This window comes from Salvelinus namaycush, chromosome 4 (assembly GCF_016432855.1).
Source record: "Salvelinus namaycush isolate Seneca chromosome 4, SaNama_1.0, whole genome shotgun sequence".
NCBI lineage: Eukaryota > Metazoa > Chordata > Actinopteri > Salmoniformes > Salmonidae > Salvelinus > Salvelinus namaycush.
This window is the reverse complement of record NC_052310.1, coordinates 82,460,948-82,481,254: the sequence shown is the minus strand read 5'-3', so window position 1 is coordinate 82,481,254 and position 20,307 is coordinate 82,460,948. Positions and strand designations below refer to the sequence as shown.

The 20,307-nt window shown below is 45.1% G+C and overlaps 1 protein-coding gene across 3 annotated transcripts in view; it reads right to left on the bottom strand.

The window, feature by feature from the left end:
- Positions 1 to 7,845: 7,845 nt before the first annotated feature.
- The window catches only part of LOC120046864 (F-box only protein 11), a 48,166-nt gene continuing 35,704 nt past the window's right edge, over positions 7,846 to 20,307 (bottom strand). For 2 of the 3 annotated variants that reach the window (XM_038992437.1, XM_038992439.1), the window contains exons 14-21: positions 20,077 to 20,199; positions 19,570 to 19,655; positions 17,322 to 17,398; positions 16,795 to 17,049; positions 13,864 to 13,971; positions 13,569 to 13,677; positions 9,971 to 10,069; positions 7,846 to 9,660 (exon numbers count right to left, since the gene is read on the bottom strand). In XM_038992437.1, the coding sequence (XP_038848365.1) occupies positions 9,531 to 9,660; positions 9,971 to 10,069; positions 13,569 to 13,677; positions 13,864 to 13,971; positions 16,795 to 17,049; positions 17,322 to 17,398; positions 19,570 to 19,655; positions 20,077 to 20,199 (987 nt within the window). In that variant the 3' untranslated portion in view covers positions 7,846 to 9,530. The remainder of the gene's footprint in view (positions 9,661 to 9,970; positions 10,070 to 13,568; positions 13,678 to 13,863; positions 13,972 to 16,794; positions 17,050 to 17,321; positions 17,399 to 19,569; positions 19,656 to 20,076; positions 20,200 to 20,307) is intronic. The other variant, XR_005476861.1, reaches the window with a different exon arrangement.

Genomic DNA, 20,307 nt, shown 5'->3' with positions numbered 1-20,307 from the left:
GGCTAATTAATTTGTTTGAGCCAATCAGTTGTGTTGTGACTAGGTAGAGCTATCTTCTGTATAACATACCCTATCTGGAAAAAGACCAAGTCCATATTATGGCAAAAACAGCTCAAATAAGCAAAGAGAAACGACAGTCCATCATTTCTTTAAGACATGAAGGTCAGTCAATCTGGAAAATTTCAAGTACTTTGAAAGTTCAAGTGTAGTCACAAAAAACATCAAGCACTATGATGAAATTGGCTCTCATGAGGACCGCCACAGGGAAAGAAGACCCAGAGTTACTTCTGCTGCAGAGGATAAGTTCCTCAAATTGCAGCCAAAATAAATGCTTCAGAGTTCAAGTAACAGACACATCTCAACATCAACTGTTCAGAGGAGACTGCGTGAAATCAGGGCTTCATGGTTGAGTTGCTACAAAGAAACCACTACTAAAGGACACCAATAAGAACAAGAGACTTGCTTGGGCCAAGAAACATGAGCAATGGACATTAGACCGGTGGAAATCTGTCCTTTTGGTCTGATGAGTCCAAATTCTATGATTTCTGATTTCAACCACTGTGACACAGAGTAGGTGAACGGATGATCTCCGGATGTGTGGTTCCCACCGTGAACCATGGAGTGATGGTGTGGGTGTGCTTTAACTTATTTTGTACATAATGTTGCTGCTACCGTCTCTTATGACAGAAAATAACTTCTGGACATCAGAACAGCGATTACTCACCACAAACTGGAAGAAGCTTTTTTCTTTAATGAGTCCGACGTGAACGTTATACTACTTTCCCGGGAACAGGCCCAAATCCGTCATTTGCGTGAAGATGGAGAAAAAGGGTGCTGAGGTCGGGCTGCCTTCTGAGAATTCATAGGCGAGCGAGTAAACCCCCACTGCCATCCGTTCGATTGGCCAACATGCAACCATTGGAAAATAAAATCGATGACATACGAGCAAGATTAAACTACCAACGGGACATTTTAACTGTAATATCTTATGTTTCAGTGTCGTGGCTGAACGGCGGGTTATACACTATCGGCAGGATAGAACAGCAGCCTCTGGTAAGACGAGGGGTGGCGGTCTTTATTTGTAAACAACAGCTGGTGCACGATATCTAAGGAAATCGAGGTTTTGCTCGCCTGAGGTAGAGTATCTTAAGATAAACTCCAAGTAGATGGTGCTTATCTGTATTTTTCGTAGCTGTCTACATACCACCACAGACCGATGCTGGCACTAAGACCGCACTCAATGAGCTGTATACCGCCATAAGCAAACAGGAAAATGCTCATCCAGAGGCGGCGCTCCTAGTGGCCGGGGACTTTAATGCAGGGATACTCATTCATTTTACCTAATTTCTACCAGCATGTTAAATGTGCAACCAGAGGGGGGGGGGGGGGAACTCTAGACCACCTTTAATCCACACACAGAGACGCATACAAAGCTCTCCTTCACCCTCCATTTGGCAAATCTGACCATAATTCTTTCCTCCTGATTCCTGCTTACAAGCAAAAATTAAAGCAGGAAGCACCAGTGACTCGGTCAATAAAAAAGTGGTCAGATGATGACGATGCTAAGCTACAGGACTGTTTTGCTAGCACAGACTGGAATATGTTCCGGGATTCTTCCGATGGCATTGAGGAGTATACCACAGTCACTGGCTTCATCAATGACGTCGTCCCCACAGTGGCCGTACGTACATACCCCAACCAGAAGCCATGGATTACAGGCAACATCCGCACTGAGCTAAAGGGTAGAGCTGCCACTTTCAAGGAGTGGGACTCTAACCCGGCAGCTTAAGAAATCCCGCTATGCCCTCCAACAAACCATCAAACAGGCAAAGCGTCAATACAGGACTCAGATCAAATCGTGCTCCGACGCTCATTGGATGTGGCAGGGCTTGCAAACCATTACAGACTACAAAGGGAAGCACAGCCGAGAGCTGCCCAGTGACACGAGCCTACAAGACGAGCTAAATTACTTCTATGCTCGCTTCGAGGCAAGTAACACTGAAACATGCATGAGAGCATCAGCTGTTCCGGATGACTGATCACGCTCTCCGCAGCCAACGTGAGTAAGACCTTTTAAACAGGTCAACATTCACAAGACCGCAGGGCCAGACAGATGGCCAAGGACTCCAGCCACCCTAGTCATAGACTGTTCTCTCTGCTACGGCATGGCAAGAAGTACCGGAGTGCCAAGTCTAGGTCCAAGAGGCTTCTAAACAGCTTCTACCCCCAAGCCATAAGATTCCTGAACATCTAATCAAATGGCTACCCAGACTATTTGCATTGCTTTGATTTGGCTGGTGACACTGTCAGTGATTTATTTAGAATTCTAGGGACACATTCTGCAGCATTCTGCAGCGATATCCCATCTGGTTTGCGTTTTGTGGGACTATCATTTGTTTTTCAACTGGACAATGACCCAACACACCTCCAGGCTGTGTAAGGGCTATTTGACCAAGAAGGAGAGTGATGGAGTGCTGCATCAGATGACCTGGCCTCCACAATCACCCGACCTCAACCCAATTGAGAAGGTTTGGCCTGCAAATTGAAGGAAAAGCAGCCAAGTGCTCAGCATATGTGGGAACTCCTTCAAGAAAAGCATTCCAGGTGAAGCTGGATGAGATAATGCCCAGAGTGTGCAAAGCTGTCACCAAGGCAAAGGGTGGCTACTTCGAAGAATCTAAAATATATTTTGATCTGTTTAACACTTTTTTTTGGTTACATGATTCCATAATGTAGAAAATAGTACAAATAAAGAAACCCTGGAATGAGTAGGTGTCAACTTTTGAGTGCTACTGTAAGTTAGCAAACCAAAGCATTGAGACAGTTATCTTAACTATTAAGTTATCTAGCTGGCAAACAGTTGTGAAATCCATAATGTAACTAGGTCAACTGGCGCATGTTGCACAACAGTGAGTGACTCACAAGGCTCCAGTCTCGCGTTGTGTGCTTGTAAACAAACGTGACTGGGGACTACCTGTAAGCTTCATGTGTCAGGTGAAATGAACGCAATCTGCTTGATATCCTAACATATTGCACAAGTTGATTGCAGGCATTTACTTAAAGTAGCTACAAATATTCAAAATAAATAGTTTCAATGGTATTGGGAAAAACATCCCGTATACTGCCCAAGCCTAGCAGTTGTATTTTACTAGTTCAACCGTTGAGCCTGTTTTGTACTGATTTCTAGTTCTGTCTACTTTGTCCTTACATCCATTTCGCTCTGAAGTGATAAGGTGAATACTTAGGGCCCAATTCAGACTCAAGATAAGTGGGCTTAAGTGAATAAAACGGACTTAAGTTAGTAATGTTTGCCTTAAGTAAACTTATTTAAAGTCTGAATCAGGCCCATAGGGGACAAGGGAATTGGGATACAGAACAAGTGTTTTCCCTTAAGCCCCAATAGTCGATGCTGCATGGATCTAATTAACATAATAAAATCTGTCAGTTTAAGCTAGAGATTTGATTTAGAGCAGTGTTTGTCAGACCATGAGACATCCCGAAAATCAGTCTTCTCACAATCGTCTGTAGCATCCAAAACGGTTTGGCCTACAAACTCTCTATGGAAAGATAGAAACATGATGGTGTTCTCCGTTTTGCTCTACGACCCCCACAAGCGTCTTGGGACTTATCTTGTCTGTACAGAAGTTGGCAGCTCGGCTGTCTGTAGCATCCGTACATTTTGGGCTACACACTTATATGGTCCCTCTGGAAACGTGAGACTCACGAACACGTACATGTCGGCTGTTTTGCTCTAGGACGCCCACAAGCCGCACAATACTCGTCTGATGGTCCCCTGTACCAGTTGAAAAAAATGAATGGAAGTACGTTATACAGTGCTTTCGGAAAGTATTCAGACCCTTTGACCTTTGCCACATTTTGTTACGTTACAGCCTTATTATAAAGTGGATTAAATGGCTTTCCCCCCCCTCAATACACACCAAATCCCATAATGACAAAGAAAAAACTGGGTCTGACATTTGTACAAATTTATAAAGAATAAACTGAAGTCATATTTTACTTAAGTATTCAGACCCTTTAGTCAGTACTTTGTCAACGCTCTAATCACTGCCAAAGTTGCTTCGAGTCTTCTTGGGTATGATGCCACAAGCTTGGGACACCTGTACTTGGAGTTTCTCCCATTCTTCTCTGCAGAGCCTCTCAAGCTCTGTCAGGTTTGACGGGGAGTGTCGCTGCACAGAATTTTTCAGGTCTCTCCAGAGATGTTCGATTGGGTTTAGGGTTGCAAAATTCTGGGAACTTTAAATAAATTCCCTGGTTTTCCCGAAGTCCCGGTTGGAGATTTCCAAGAATAAGCAGGAAATCCGGAATTCTCCAACCAGGATTTGTGGAAAACCAGGAAATGTATTGAAAGTTCCCGGGATTACAACCCCGGGTTCAAGTCCGGCTTCTGGCTGGGCCACTCAAGGATATTCAGAGACTTGTCCCAAAGTCACTCCTGCATTGTCTTGGCTGTGTGCTTAGGGTTGTTGTCCTGTTGGAAGGTGAACCTTCGCCCCAGTCTGGGGTCGTGAGCGTTTAGGACTTCAAGGATCTCACTACTTTGCTCTATTCATCTTTCCCTTGATCCTGACGAGTCTCCCAGTTCCTGCCGCTGAAAAACATCCCCACAGCATTTTGCTGCAACCACCATGCTTTACCATAGGGATGGTGCCAGGTTTCCTCCAGAAGTTACGCTTTGCATTCAGGCCAAAGAGTTGATTCTTGATTTCATCAGATCAGAGAATCTTGTTTTTCATGGTCAGTCTTTAGGTACCTTTTGGCAAACTCCTAACGGGCTGTCATGTACCTTTTACTGGGGAGTGGCTTCCGTCAGGCCACTCTACCATAAAGGCCTGATTAGTGGAGTGCTGCAGAGATTGTTGTCCTTCTGGAAGGTTCTCCCATCTCCGCAGAGGAACTCTGGAGCTCTGTCAGTGACCATCGGGTTCATGGTCACCTCCCTGACCAAGGCCCTTCTCCCCCGATTTGCTCAGTTTGGCTGAGCGGCCAGCACTAGGAAGAGTCTTGGTGGTTCCAAACTTCTTCCATTTAAGAATGATGCAGGCCACTGTGTTCTTGGGAACCTTCAATGCTGCAGACATTTTTTGGTAACCTTCCCCATAACTTTGCCTTGACACAATCCTGTCTCGGAACTCTACGAACGATTCCTTTGACCTCATGGTTTGGTTTTTGCCATGACATGCACTGTCAACTGTGGGACCTTATATAGACAGGTGTGTGTGCCTTTCCAAATCATGTCCAATTAATTGAATTTACCATAGATGGACTCGCAAGTTGCAGAAACATCAAGGATGATCAATGGAAACAGGATGCGCCTGAGCTCAATTTTGAGTCTCATAGCAAAGGATCTGAATAATTACATTCTAGATGAATCTGTGCTTCCAACTTTGTGGTACGTTTGGGGAAGGCCCTTTTCCTGTTTCAGCATGACAATGCCTGCGTACACAGTGAGGTCCATACAGAAATGGTTTGTTGAGATCGGTGTGGAAGAATTTGACTGGCCTGCACAGAGCCCTGACCTCAACCCCATCAAACACCCATGGGATGAATTGCAACACCGACTGCAAGCCAGATCTAATTGTCCAAAATCATTAATGCTCTTGTGGCTGAATGGAAGCAAGTCCCCTCTGCAATGTTGTGTAGATTATTTTTTCTTCAATCAATTTGAATCCCACTTTGCAACAATGAAATCCAAGGGGTCTGAATACTTTGAAGTCACTGTTAGCTGTATGTCAACAGTAGGCTGCTAATGATAAGTCAGTTCACCAATGACAAAGCATGTTGAATGAATGGTAGTCAGACCTAACTTGATGGATGAGGTCAGAGTTGGAGATCATAGGCCTAATTCACTTGTTTCATATTACATAGCCTACTGTAAGCGGGGCTGCAGGTAGCCTAGTGGTTAGGCTAGTAACCTAAAGGTTGCTGGATCGAATCCCCGAGCTGACAAGGTAAAAATCTGTCTTTCTGTCCCTGAACAAGGCAGTTAACCCACTGTTCCTAGGCCGTCATTGTAAATAAGAATTTGTTCTCAACTGACTTTCCTAGTTAAATAAAAAGATGACTACTCCATTGCATCCAGTAATTGAATTATTCTGAATTTTCTCCCCAATCAAAATGAAGCCAGTTTATATTTTCACTAGACTATCCAAATAATTAGAATAATCATTACTCCTAAATTTAACCTAGAAGCTCCTCAATTTCATTTAGGATCCAACACCAGACTTCTGTGTTGGCTACATTGTTTGATATCATTTGAGACTCTAGGTTTCTGGAAATGACAGTCACATGTTTTTCAAAAATGCTCCAACTTCCTGGAGGGGGAAGTTGACTACATTAGCTCCACCTTGTCAGAAAATACAAGGGAGAGCCCTGGTTGTACATTTAAACTTGTTTCTAGTTAGCTACTGAAGAGCAGCCAATTATTACTAAGTATCCATAAGTCTATAGTCTTCCATTCCTGCAGAGGCAGTCTTCTGTCAACGTTAGGCAAATGCAACATGTTTAGCCAATGGTTTGAGCAGTGTGGGAATCGCATGTGCGCCGTCACGCTGAAGTGGTACTCAAAAATTATTCACGTTTAGCTGGTCTGCGTTAGTTGTTCAACATAATGCTTGCAGAGCTGTCTTTTTTTACTCCCGTTACGGCCGCTATGTGCTTAAAAAAAGTCGAAATAGAAATTTACAAGCAACTGAAAACATGCCTATTCGCCACCTCCCAATGTAAACCACTCATTCCTGCCACACACAGGTCAAGTCTACGACTGCACAATACATCAGAGGTGCCAAAAATTATTTTTTTGTTGCTTGTAAATTTCTACTCCCAGACGTTTTTTTTTGGAAGCACATACCGGCCGTAATGACGATAGTTGCTCAGCTAAACTCTATATTTGATGTAACCAACGTAGAGTATACCGAACATTAAGAACACTTTCTTAATATTGAGTTGCGTGACCCCCCTCCCCCCCAGAACATGGGGATGCAGCCCCATGTTGTCTCCAAAGCTACTCACAGTTGTCAAGTTGGCTGGATGTCCTTTGGGTGGTGGACCATTCTTGATACACACAGGAAACTGTTGAGCGTGAAACTTGGCAGCGTTGTGGTTGACACAATCCGTCTCAAGGCTTAAAAATCCTTTAACCAGTCTCCTCCACATCATCTACACTGATTGAAGTGGATTTAACAGGTGACATCAATAAGTTATCATAGCATTTATCTGGATTCACCTGGTCAGTCTGTCCTTAATGTTTTGTACACTTGAAGAGCTGTTCTACCCATGAGCAAATATTAAGGCAGTCCCCCACACCTATCTGATTGTGGAGTAAATGCATTTTTCTACAACTGACTAGGTATCCCCCTTTCAAATAGTTAGTTGGTATACTTCCTGGGTGTTAAGACTTGTCAGCATTTCTAAGACAGATACTGTGGTCCACTCGCTGTACAGGAATAAAATAACCAATTTAATTGATATGGTGTGGAACTGTCATAACTAATTTGGCTGTCTTTTTTTTGTTCCACAGGAAGCTATGTTTGTATGCTGAAGACCCCAAAGCAGCTGGCATACAGTTTGCCTTGCTCTCCAGATGATCGGCAACCTGTGAAAATGCACCGTTTTGTTGTTGGGGCCTGTTTAGGACATAACTTTACAAAACGTTCAGATACTGTGTTCTACACGATACATTTGTCAAAGTATTCATTCTATCGGCAACCTTTCCCATCCCTGAATACACCCTTTTCATTCTCTTTGTAGTTTCTGCTCTTTTCCACAAGTCATTAATGTATTATCATCTAATAAAGTTAATTTTAAAAAATGACCAGGTTTCTCTATCTAGGAAAGTAAACCCTTTTAATTCACTAGCATCTACATAATGGTTATTGAATACTCCACAATATATTAAGTCTGGGTGTTATGGTACATGCATACAATTCAAGCTGTTTGAGAGCCCACAGTCACCAATACACATGGATGGGGTGGAGGGGAACGTAATAAACCATTTACCGCTGTGTGGATACTTAGTCTCACTCAGTAGAGCTCTAGTGTTACAAAAAAAATAAAAAGCTCCAGCAATGTTTTACTCCCCTGGTCGGTCCCAGACCTGTTCGTGTGGCGTTGACAACTCCTGTGGTCATTATGGGAAACGGCACAAACAGATCTGGGACCAGACTAGGAAAGCACTACAGTATACCCTGGACCTTGGAGCCTAAATGAAGACAGCTGTGATTTCACAAGACTGAGGGCTGGATTCAATCCGTATTACAAAATACCTGCATTATAAAATGCCTTTAAATCAATATTCCTGCTTTTGGACTGCATTCAGTGAAAGTTGCATGTTTCGGCTCAATCGGAAATTACCCTAAATTTAGGTCAGATTTCCCACAATACGAATTGAATCCAGCGCTTATACTTTGACAATTATACTGAGGTTTTACCTGCAGTATGGTCCAAATAGGAAATATGTAGAGAAGCATTCATGGCTCCTTGAACTCCATATTGCAGACAAAAATAAAAGGTGTTCAGACTCAAAAACAGCCACGATCAATTCTAAAAGTCTCACATTTGAAAGTCAACATTGCTGGGGAAAATGTTTTTGTTGGTTCTCTTTCACAGAAAGAACGTAGATACTGCGACATGAGTACACTTACAGCAAGTCTATGGTTGAATAACCCAAAAAAACTATTATATTTAATAAAATAAGACATTCAAGTACAGTAACATTTTTGCATGAAAATACAAAGCTACAGGGGAAAAAAGCATTTAAAATCAAAAACTTTGTTTTCACCCAAAAAATTAAAAGCGGAAGTGCTAGGTCATTAATATTTCATTTGTTGTATCCATACCAATGCCACGGGGGTTTGCTGCCTGGAGACATAGGCAGTGTGTGGCGAGGAACTGGTTCCTTTTATGGCTCTGAGCGTTGCTGTGCCGTCCTGCCATCATTCATGGCTCTGTACAATAACTGCAGTCTGACTTGACCACTTCGCAAAGGCGGCGGGGGGGCATGAAGATGGCTAGCGTCCATCCACCTCTCCCCAGCTCTGTTATAAAACTGCAATGCTTCCCATTAATTCTCCTTCAACCTGAGTCAATATCTCTGAGTCCGAAATGGCATCCTATTCCCTTCATAGGGCACTACTTTCCACCAGGTCCTCTCCTCTCCGCCAATACGTTGCTGGGAAGGAAAACAAGGGGGGAGCGGTGCATCCACAGCAGAACATTTTTCAGTATATAAATGTATGTCTCCTTTCAGCTTGTCTTTATCCACCACAACATCCATTTTTACATATTTTCATGTGTGAAACAATTGAAATATTTATAACAGTTTGTTTTGTATTGATCCTCCTTCCCATGCATTAGTGGACAAGTTAGCTGAACAAAGAGGAGTTTCTGTGTCGGTCCAAAATGGCACCCTATTCCCTACATATTGGACCACTTTTGACCTGGCCAGCACAGGGTCCTAGTCAAAAGTAGTGCACTATATAGGGAACAGGTCCGGAGGTGGGAGGTCCAGCTCAGTTGTGTTGCAGCGTATTGGACTCTATAGGAGGGGCGGAGTCGTACAGTGTGTCCGTGTCGTGCGTAGGCTCTCCGGCTAGCGTGCAGGGGTTTGACAAGGTTCCGGCTCCACAGTCGCAGAAGAATCTACAGAGAAGATACGGAATATTATATTGAAAATTACTGAAGTGGAAGACCGGGAGAAAATATCAACTGATCAAGTAGCCACTGAAATACTAGCACATCTCCAGTCAGCTCTTTAGATTTCTCACATTTCTTAGAGTCAATTACTGTACACAAACAGATTTGAATGTGATATATCATTTGGCACAGGAGGGAGAGGATCTGCACATGATTGTGCAATATAAAACCAGATATAATTAAAAGTAACTTAGCGTGAAATATCACTGTAATAAGATGTGTCATTAAAAAGGCATTAAACAGAACAGTAACGTACCTATCATGCCTAATGAACTCAACGTCGTGCCCCTGGTGGCACTTCTTGATGCAGTTCACACAGATGGCGTTGCGGTCTGTTGTGTTACAGGTGTGACACCTGACCACCCGGAGGGACAGAACAAAGAAACAGGTGACGAGCCAAATGAGTTTCATCCATTAAAGTGGACAGATGGATCAATGAGTCCAACATTGCTTAAAATAACTTCATCTTTTTGAGAAATACAGACTTAACATTTACAAAAGTAGCATTCTCAATAAACCAGAAAATCAAGAGTTGTATGTGGCTGTTTATCAAAGTTTGCTGACTAACTTCATAATCTTGCTTTCTGGAATACCTGGATGACGATCTCTCTCTATATATCCAGATAGGTGTAGAGATATCTCTAACACTCTCTCTCTATATATCCAGATAAGTGTAGAGATCTCTCTCTCTATATATCCAGATAAGTGTAGGGATCTCTCTATCTATATATCCAGATAAGTGTAGAGATCTCTCTATATATCCAGATAGATATCTCTACACCTAACGCTCTCTCTCTATATAACCAGATAGAGAGAGATCTCTACACCTATATATCCAGATAGTTGTAGAGATATCTCTAACGCTATCTCTCTATATATCCAGATAGGTGTAGAGATCTCTCTCTCTATATATCCAGATAGGTGTAGAGATCTCTCTCTCTATATATCCAGATAGGTGTAGAGATCTCTCTCTATATATCCAGATAGGTGTAGAGATCTCTCTCTATATATCCAGATAGGTGTAGAGATATCTCTAACGCTCTCTCTCTATATATCCAGATAGGTGTAGATCTCTCTCTAACGCTCTCTTTCTATATATCCAGATAGGTGTAGAGATATCTGGATATATAGAAAGAGAGTGTTAGAGATATCTCTACACCTATCTGGATATATAGAGAGAGAGATCTCTACACTTATCTGGATATATAGAGAGAGAGTGTTAGAGATAAGTGTAGAGATCTCTCTCTCTATATATCCAGATAGGTGTAGAGATATCTCTAACGCTCTCTCTCTATATATCCAGATAGGTGTAGATCTCTCTCTAACGCTCTCTTTCTATATATCCAGATAAGTGTAGAGATCTCTCTCTCTATATATCCAGATAGGTGTAGAGATCTCTCTAACACTCTCTCTCTATATATCCAGATAGGTGTAGATCTCTCTCTCTCTATATACCCAGATAAGTGTAGAGATCTCTCTCTATATATATCCAGATAGGTGTAGATCTCTCTCTAACACTCTCTCTCTATATATCCAGATAGGTGTAGATCTCTCTCTAACGCTCTCTCTCTATATATTCAGATAGGTGTAGATCTCTCTCTCTCTATATATCCAGATAGGTGTAGAGATATCTCTAACGCTCTCTCTATATATATCCAGATAGGTGTAGAGATATCTCTAACGCTCTCTCTCTATATATCCAGATAGGTGTAGATCTCTCTCTCTATATATATCCAGATAGGTGTAGAGATATCTCTAACGCTCTCTCTATATATATCCAGATAGGTGTAGATCTCTCTCTCTATATATATCCAGATAGGTGTAGAGATATCTCTAACGCTCTCTGTATATATATCCAGATAGGTGTAGAGATATCTCTCTATATATCCAGATAGGTGTAGATCTCTCTCTATATATATCCAGATAAGTGTAGAGATCTCTCTAACGCTCTCAAAAAAATAAAGGGAACACTAAAATAACACATCCTAGATCTGAATGAATGAAATATTCTTATTAAATACTTTTTCTTTACATAGTTGAATGTGCTGACAACAAAATCACACAAAAATTATCAATGGAAATCAAATTTATCAACCCATGGAGGTCTGGATTTGGAGTCACACTCGAAATTAAAGTGGAAAACCACACTACAGGCTGATCCAACTTTGATATTATGTCCTTAGAACAAGTCAAAATGAGGCTCAGTAGTGTGTGTGGCCTCCACGTGCCTGTATGACCTCCCTACAACGCCTGGGCATGCTCCTGATGAGGTGGCGGATGGTCTCCTGAGGGATCTCCTCCCAGACCTGGACTAAAGCATCCGCCAACTCCTGGACAGTCTGTGGTGCAACGTGGCGTTGGTGGATGCAGCGAGACATGATGTCCCAGATATGCTCAATTGGATTCAGGTCTGGGGAACGGGCGGGCCAATCCATAGCATCAATGCCTTCCTCTTGCAGGAACTGCTGACACACTCCAGCCACATGAGGTCTAGCATTGTCTTGCATTAGGAGGAACCCAGGGCCAACCGCACCAGCATATGGTCTCACAGGGGGTCTGAGGATCTCATCTCGGTACCTAATGGCAGTCAGGCTACCTCTGGCGAGCACATGGAGGGCTGTGCGGCCCCCCAAAGAAATGCCACCCCACACCATGACTGACCCACCGCCAAACCGGTCATGCTGGAGGATGTTGCAGGCAGCAGAACGTTCTCCACGGCGTCTCCAGACTCTGTCACCTCTGTCACATGTGCGTGTGAACCTGCTTTCATCTGTGAAGAGCACAGGGCGCCAGTGGCGAATTTGCCAATCTTGGTGTTCTCTGGCAAATGCCAAACGTCCTGCACGGTGTTGGGCTGTAAGCACAACCCCCACCTGTGGACGTCGGGCCCTCATGGAGTCTGTTTCTGACCGTTTGAGCAGACACATGCACATTTGTGGCCTGCTGGAGGTCATTTTGCAGGGCTCTGGCAGTGCTCCTCCTTGCACAAAGGCGGAGGTAGCGGTCCTGCTGCTGGGTTGTTGCCCTCCTACGGCCTCCTCCACGTCTCCTGATGTACTGGCCTGTCTCCTGGTAGCGCCTCCATGCTCTGGACACTACGCTGACAGACACTGCAAACCTTCTTGCCACAGCTCGCATTGATGTGCCATCCTGGATGAGCTGCATTACCTGAGCCACTTGTGTGGGTTGTAGACTCCGTCTCATGCTACCACTAGAGTGAAAGCACCGCCAGCATTCAAAAGTGACCAAAACATCAGCCAGGAAGCATAGGAACTGAGAAGTGGTCTGTGGTCACCACCTGCAGAACCACTCCTTTATTGGGGGTGTCTTGCTAATTGTCTATAATTTCCACCTTTTGTCTATTCCATTTGCACAACAGCATGTGAAATTTATTGTCAATCAGTGTTGCTTCCTAAGTGGACAGTTTGATTTCACAGAAGTGTGATTGACTTGGAGTTACATTGTGTTGTTTAAGTGTTACCTTTATTTTTTTGAGCAGTGTATATATATATATATCCAGATAGGTGTAGAGATCTCTCTCTCTATATATATATATCCAGATAGGTGTAGAGATCTCTCTCTCTATATATATATATATATATCCAGATAGGTGTAGAGATCTCTCTCTATATATCCAGACAGGTGTAGAGATCTCTCTCTCTCTCTATATATATATCCAGATAGGTGTAGAGATCTCTCTCTCTCTCTATATATATATCCAGATAGGTGTAGAGATCTCTCTCTCTATATATATATCCAGATAGGTGTAGAGATCTCTCTCTCTCTATATATATATATATATATATCCAGATATGTGTAGAGATATCTATACACACAGGGTAAGAAATTATTACCTGTAAAAATCGTGCATTGGATAGCTGGTGTAACTGGAAATCTTGTACAGGCACTGACCTCTGCTCACAGCTTTTTCAATGGCATCTTGATTGTTCATTATTTTGTTATCTGGGGGGGAATACAGGAGAACGGGGGGGGGGGGGGGGGGGGGGGGGGGGGGTCAGACCAGGTATAGATAAGAAAAAGTAATTTAGTGGCAATTTCAGATAATTCAAAACCACCATTTTGCCAAAGAGACTGACCATAAGTAGTTCCTATAATGTTAGATTCTAGTAACAATAAGTTCTCTTTTACCTTTCATTGTAACGTTGACACCCGATGCGAGAAACAACCCTCCAAAGCGGTTGTTGAAGATCTGATTGCCCTCCAGGGTTGCCGTGGCATGATTGGTGATCTCAATACCTGGTGGGCATAGAAACAGAGACAGGTCAGGATCAGCATGGGGGAAGTGGAGATGCAGGACCCCCTAAGCACCTGTGGAGATCTGAGAGGATTTCATTAGTATAATATAGTTAAACTTCCACCTAAACTATCAGACGACAAGGTGGAGACACACTATACATTGTCTTCAAAAAGTATTCAGATCCCTTGACTTTTCCCACGTTAGGTTAAGGACTTATTCAAAAAAGTATAAAAAAAAAAAAAATCTACTCACAATAAACCATAATGACAAAGCAAAAACAGGTTTTTAGAAATTCACATCAGTATTCAGACCCTTCACTCAGTACTTTGTTGAAGCACCTTTGGCAGCGTTTACAGCCTCGAGTCTTCTTGGGTATGACGCTACAAGCTTGGCACACCTGTATTTGGAGAGTTTCTCCCATTCTCTGCAGATCCTGTCAGGTTGGATGGGAAGTGTTGCTGCACAGTTATTTTCAGGTCTCTCCGGAGATGTTCGATCGGGTTCAAGTCCGGGCTCTGGCTGGGCCACTCAAGGACATTCAGAGACTTGACCCGAAGCCACTCCTGCGTTGTCTTGGCTGTGTGCTTGGGGTCGTTGTCCTGTTGGAAGGTGAACCTTCACCCCAGTATGAGGTCCTGAGCACTCTGGAGCAGATTTTCATCAAGGACCTCTCTGTAATTTGCTCAGTTCATCTTTGCCTTGATCCCGACTAGTCCCTGCAGCTGAGAAACACCCCCACAGCATGATGCTGCCACCACCATGCTTCACCGTAGAGATGGTGCCAGGTTTCTTCCAGACGTGATGCTTGGCATTCAGGCCAAAGAGTTCAATCTTGGTTTCATCAGACCAGCTAATCTTGTTTCTTAAGGTGCCTTATGGCAAACGCTCCCATCTCCACAGAGGAACTCTGGAGCTCTGTCAGAGTGACCATGGGGTTCTTGGTCACCTCCCTGACCAAGGCCCTTCTCCCCCGATTGCTCAGTTTGGCTGGGCAGCCAGCTCTATAAAGAGTTGATGGTTTCAAACTTCTTCCATTTAAGAATGATGGAGGCCACTGTGTTCTTGGGGACATTCCATTTTTTTGGTACCTACAGACAATTCCTTCGACCTCATGGCTTGGTTTTTGCTCTGACATGCACCGTCAACTGTGGGACCTTATATGTGTGCCTTTCTAAATAAATGTAATTTACCACTGGTGAACTCCAAGTTGTAGAAACATCTCAAGGGTGATAAATGGAAACAGGATGCAATTGTGCTCAATTCCGAGTCTCATAGCAAAATGTCTCAATACTAATTTAATTTTGCAAAAAAAAAAAAAAAAACTGTTTTCGCTTTGTCATTATGGGTTATTGTGTGTAGATTGCTGAGGATTTTATTTAAATATAATACACTTTAGAATAAGACTGACGTAACAAAATGTGGAAAAGTCAAGGGGTCTGAATACTTTAAGGCACTGTATATACAAAAGTATGTGGACACCCCTTCAAATTAGTGGATTCCATGCAATCTCCAGACAAACTTTGGCAGTAGAATGGTCTTACTGAAGAGCTCATTGACTTTCAACATGGCACCATCATAGGATGCCACCTTTTCAACAAATCAGTTTGTGAAATTTCTGCCCTGCTAGAGCTGCCCCCGTCTAATATTGTGAAGAGGAAACGTCTAGGAGCAACAACGGGTCAGCTGCGAAACGGAAGGCCAAAAGTTCACAGAACGGGACTGCCGAGTGCTGAAGGGCGTAAAAATCGCCTGTCCTCAATTGAAACACTCCCAACCGAGTTCGAAACTGCCTCTGGGATCAACGTCAGCACAATAACTGTTTGTCGGGAGCATCATGAAATGGTTTTCCGAGCAGCCGCACACAAGCCTAAGATCACCATACACAATGCCAAACCAATGCCACGCCAGCCGACACTTGGCATTGCACATGGTGATCTTAGGCTTGCGTGCTTGCCACCATTGGACTCTGGAGTAGTGGAAACGAGTTCTCTGGAGTGATGAATCACGCTTCACCATCTGGCAGTCCGACGGACGAATCGGGGTTTGGCGGACGCCAGGAGAACGCTACCTGCCGAATGCATAGTGCATTGGAGGAGGAATAATGGTCTGGGGCTGTTTTTCATGGTTTGGGCTAGGCCCCTTAGTTGGGGTGGCAGGTAGCCAAGTGGTTCGAGCGTTGGGCCAGTAACTGAAAAGTAATCGAATCCCCAAGCTGACAAGGTAAAAATCTGTCTTTCTGTCCCTGAACAAGGCACTGTCCCTGAACAACCCACTGTTCCCCGGTAGGCCGTCATTGTAAATAAGAATTTGTTCTTAACTGACTTAAATAAAGGTCAAATAATAAAATAAAATGTAGTTCCAGTGACGGAAAATCTTAATGCTACAACATACAATTACATTCTAGACGATTCCGCTTCCAACTTTGTGGTAACAGTTTGGGGAAGGCCCTTTCCTGCATGACAATGCACCCGTGCACAAAGCGAGGTCCATACAGAAATGGATTGTCGAGATCGGTGTGGTAGAACTTGACTAGCCTGCACAGAGCCCTGACTCTTATGTGAAATTGTTTTGTGTTCAGCCCTGGTTGTCCTGAAAATAAAATGGTAAAAAACTTAATTGTGAGGCTAAATGGACATGCAGAAAAATTTAAGTCAGATAAACAAAAGGCCGATTTTAGCTGGAGTCTCGGGACTGATTAATCACATGGAGTCAAAGCTAAATACTGCTTAATACGCACACAAAGTCAAATACATTTTTGCAACAAAAAAATGAGCATTTCTTATTGGACCAATCCAATAAGTTTCTAGCATAGCGTCGCCCACCTGCAGCGAAGCCGTCAAATATCCTGTTCTTCCTCAGGATGGGGTGACTGTTGGTGCTGATGAGGACCCCTGCCTGTGCGTTCCTGAAGATATCGTTCTCCTCTAGTAAACCTCGTCCTCCGTTGAATATACAGATCCCTCCGTCTCGCCCGTCGTGGATCTTATTCCTCCGGAGGGTGGGGTTGCTGTCCGTCTTTATCCACACCCCCGCCATGGCGTTGTCAAAGATCTCATTGTCCTCGATGAAGCCCAAACCTGAAACAGAGTCAGGATATCAGCCAAGAGATCCCCCTTTCATGTATCATGGTTATAGAGTTCATGAGGGAGCATCTGAGTGACACAGGAATATGATGGAGCCACTCCACTCAGAACCTGTGAATCCAGGGTGTCTTAACTGTTCTGCATCATGAATTTCATGTAGAAAAGGTACACTTTCTGAAGAAAATGTGTGCTAGCTTCACCCCTCCCCAGACAAAATCAAGCTGAGAGGAGAATGGATGGATAGAGACTAACAGTTGGTTTCTCACCTGAGTTGTAAACCAGAATGCCTCCATTTTGACCTCCCCAGATCTTGTTCCGTCTGATTTTGGGATTGCTTCCAGTTCTGTTACAGTGGGAAACATTAACCAACAAATCAATCAATGCATATAATTAAAATCAATAGTATGACAAAAGTACATAGCAATGTGATAAATCATCCGTTAAATGCCTTTATTAAATCAGCAACATGCACTACATTATTTACACAGGTTGTCAGTGGGTCCCACCGTGTGGTTGTCAGTGGGTCCCACCGTGTGGTTGTCAGTGGGTCCCACCGTGTGGTTGTCAGTGGGTCCCACCGTGTGGTTGTCAGTGGGTCCCACCGTGTGGTTGTCAGTGGGTCCCACCGTGTGGTTGTCAGTGGGTCCCACCGTGTGGTTGTCAGTGGGTCCCACCGTGTGGTTGTCAGTGGGTCCCACCGTGTGGTTGTCAGTGGGTCCCACCGTGTGGTTGTCAGTGGGTCCCACCGTTTGGTTGTCAGTGGGTCTCACCGTTTGGTTGTCAGTGGGTCCCACCGTGTGGTTGTCAGTGGGTCCCACCGTGTGGTTGTCAGTGGGTCCCACCGTTTGGTTGTCAGTGGGTCTCACCGTTTGGTTGTCAGTGGGTCCCACCGTGTGGTTGTCAGTGGGTCCCACCGTGTGGTTGTCAGTGGGTCCCACCGTGTGGTTGTCAGTGGGTCCCACCGTGTGGTTGTCAGTGGGTCTCACCGTGTGGTTGTCAGTGGGTCCCACCGTGTGGTTGTCAGTGGGTCTCACCGTTTGGTTGTCAGTGGGTCCCACCGTGTGGTTGTCAGTGGGTCCCACCGTGTGGTTGTCAGTGGGTCTCACCGTGTGGTTGTCAGTGGGTCCCACCGTGTGGTTGTCAGTGGGTCTCACCGTTTGGTTGTCAGTGGGTCTCACCGTTTGGTTGTCAGTGGGTCCCACCGTGTGGTTGTCAGTGGGTCCCACCGTGTGGTTGTCAGTGGGTCCCACCGTGTGGTTGTCAGTGGGTCTCACCGTGTGGTTGTCAGTGGGTCCCACCGTGTGGTTGTCAGTGGGTCTCACCGTGTGGTTGTCAGTGGGTCCCACCGTGTGGTTGTCAGTGGGTCTCACCGTGTGGTTGTCAGTGGGTCCCACCGTGTGGTTGTCAGTGGGTCCCACCGTTTGGTTGTCAGTGGGTCCCACCGTGTGGTTGTCAGTGGGTCTCACCGTGTGGTTGTCAGTGGGTCCCACCGTGTGGTTGTCAGTGGGTCTCACCGTTTGGTTGTCAGTGGGTCCCACCGTGTGGTTGTCAGTGGGTCTCACCGTGTGGTTGTCAGTGGGTCTCACCGTGTGGTTGTCAGTGGGTCTCACCGTGTGGTTGTCAGTGGGTCCCACCGTGTGGTTGTCAGTGGGTCCCACCGTGTGGTTGTCAGTGGGTCTCACCGTGTGGTTGTCAGTGGGTCCCACCGTGTGGTTGTCAGTGGGTCCCACCGTGTGGTTGTCAGTGGGTCCCACCGTGTGGTTGTCAGTGGGTCTCACCGTGTGGTTGTCAGTGGGTCTCACCGTGTGGTTGTCAGTGGGTCTCACCGTGTTGTTGTCAGTGGGTCTCACCGTGTTGTTGTCAGTGGGTCCCACCGTGTGGTTGTCAGTGGGTCCCACCGTGTGGTTGTCAGTGGGTCCCACCGTGTGGTTGTCAGTGGGTCCCACCGTGTGGTTGTCAGTGGGTCCCACCGTTTGGTTGTCAGTGGGTCCCACCGTGTGGTTGTCAGTGGGTCTCACCGTGTGGTTGTCAGTGGGTCCCACCGTGTGGTTGTCAGTGGGTCTCACCGTGTGGTTGTCAGTGGGTCCCACCGTGTGGTTGTCAGTGGGTCTCACCGTGTGGTTGTCAGTGGGTCCCACCGTGTGGTTGTCAGTGGGTCTCACCGTGTGGTTGTCAGTGGGTCCCACCGTGTGGTTGTCAGTGGGTCCCACCGTGTGGTTGTCAGTGGGTCCCACCGTGTGGTTGTCAGTGGGTCTCACCGTGTGGTTGTCAGTGGGTCTCACCGTGTGGTTGTCAGTGGGTCTCACCGTGTGGTTGTCAGTGGGTCTCACCGTGTGGTTGTCAGTGGGTCTCACCGTGTGGTTGTCAGTGGGTCTCACCGTGTGGTTGTCAGTGGGTCCCACCGTGTGGTTGTCAGTGGGTCCCACCGTGTGGTTGTCAGTGGGTCCCACCGTGTGGTTGTCAGTGGGTCCCACCGTGTGGTTGTCTATTAATTTTGAGTTCCAGCCCTTTCACCTGATTTGAACTCCAGAGTACATGTGGTTGTAGATATCATTGTCCTCCAACACTCCATGGCCGTTGTCATAGAAGTAGACGCCGACCTGTATGACCCACAAGACAAGAGGGGAGGTGAGTGTTTAGTTGCAGGTTATTGGCAAATTTAATTCATTCATTCGTCCATCCATCCGTGGGAGATCAGTTGGCTCCATGGGCCACTCAACTGACAGTGCCCTCCCCCATCTCTCTCTCTCCATCTATCTCTCTCTCTCCAGACACACAAAGGTACAGACACATGCATACACACACATTGTGATATTGTTGTATGGTGGTATTGAACATGTTGTGTTGTGGATATGTGGTGGTGTAGGGATGTTATATGATGTACTGTTTTATCTTTAGCTCATTCAGTACAAACATAGTTCACTGTTTTATCTGTAATGTGGGTGCTTGGTGTGTTTGGACCCCAGGAAGAGGGATCCCTAATAAATACAACTCTCCATCTATCTCCCTCTATGTCCATACCTGTTTCCCACTGTGTATCCTGTTCCTCCTGAGGACAGGTGTGCTTCCTGTGGTCACCCAGACTCCTGCCAGCGTGTTGCTGTAGACCTCATTCTCCTCAATCACCCCCTGTCCCTTTTCATGCTACAGGGGAGACACATATGAATTACATTACTAACATCCTTATCCTCTGTCAGTCTGCTGCCTACTGTATGAAGGTTTATTTAACACTAATATGACGGGCTAATAGTG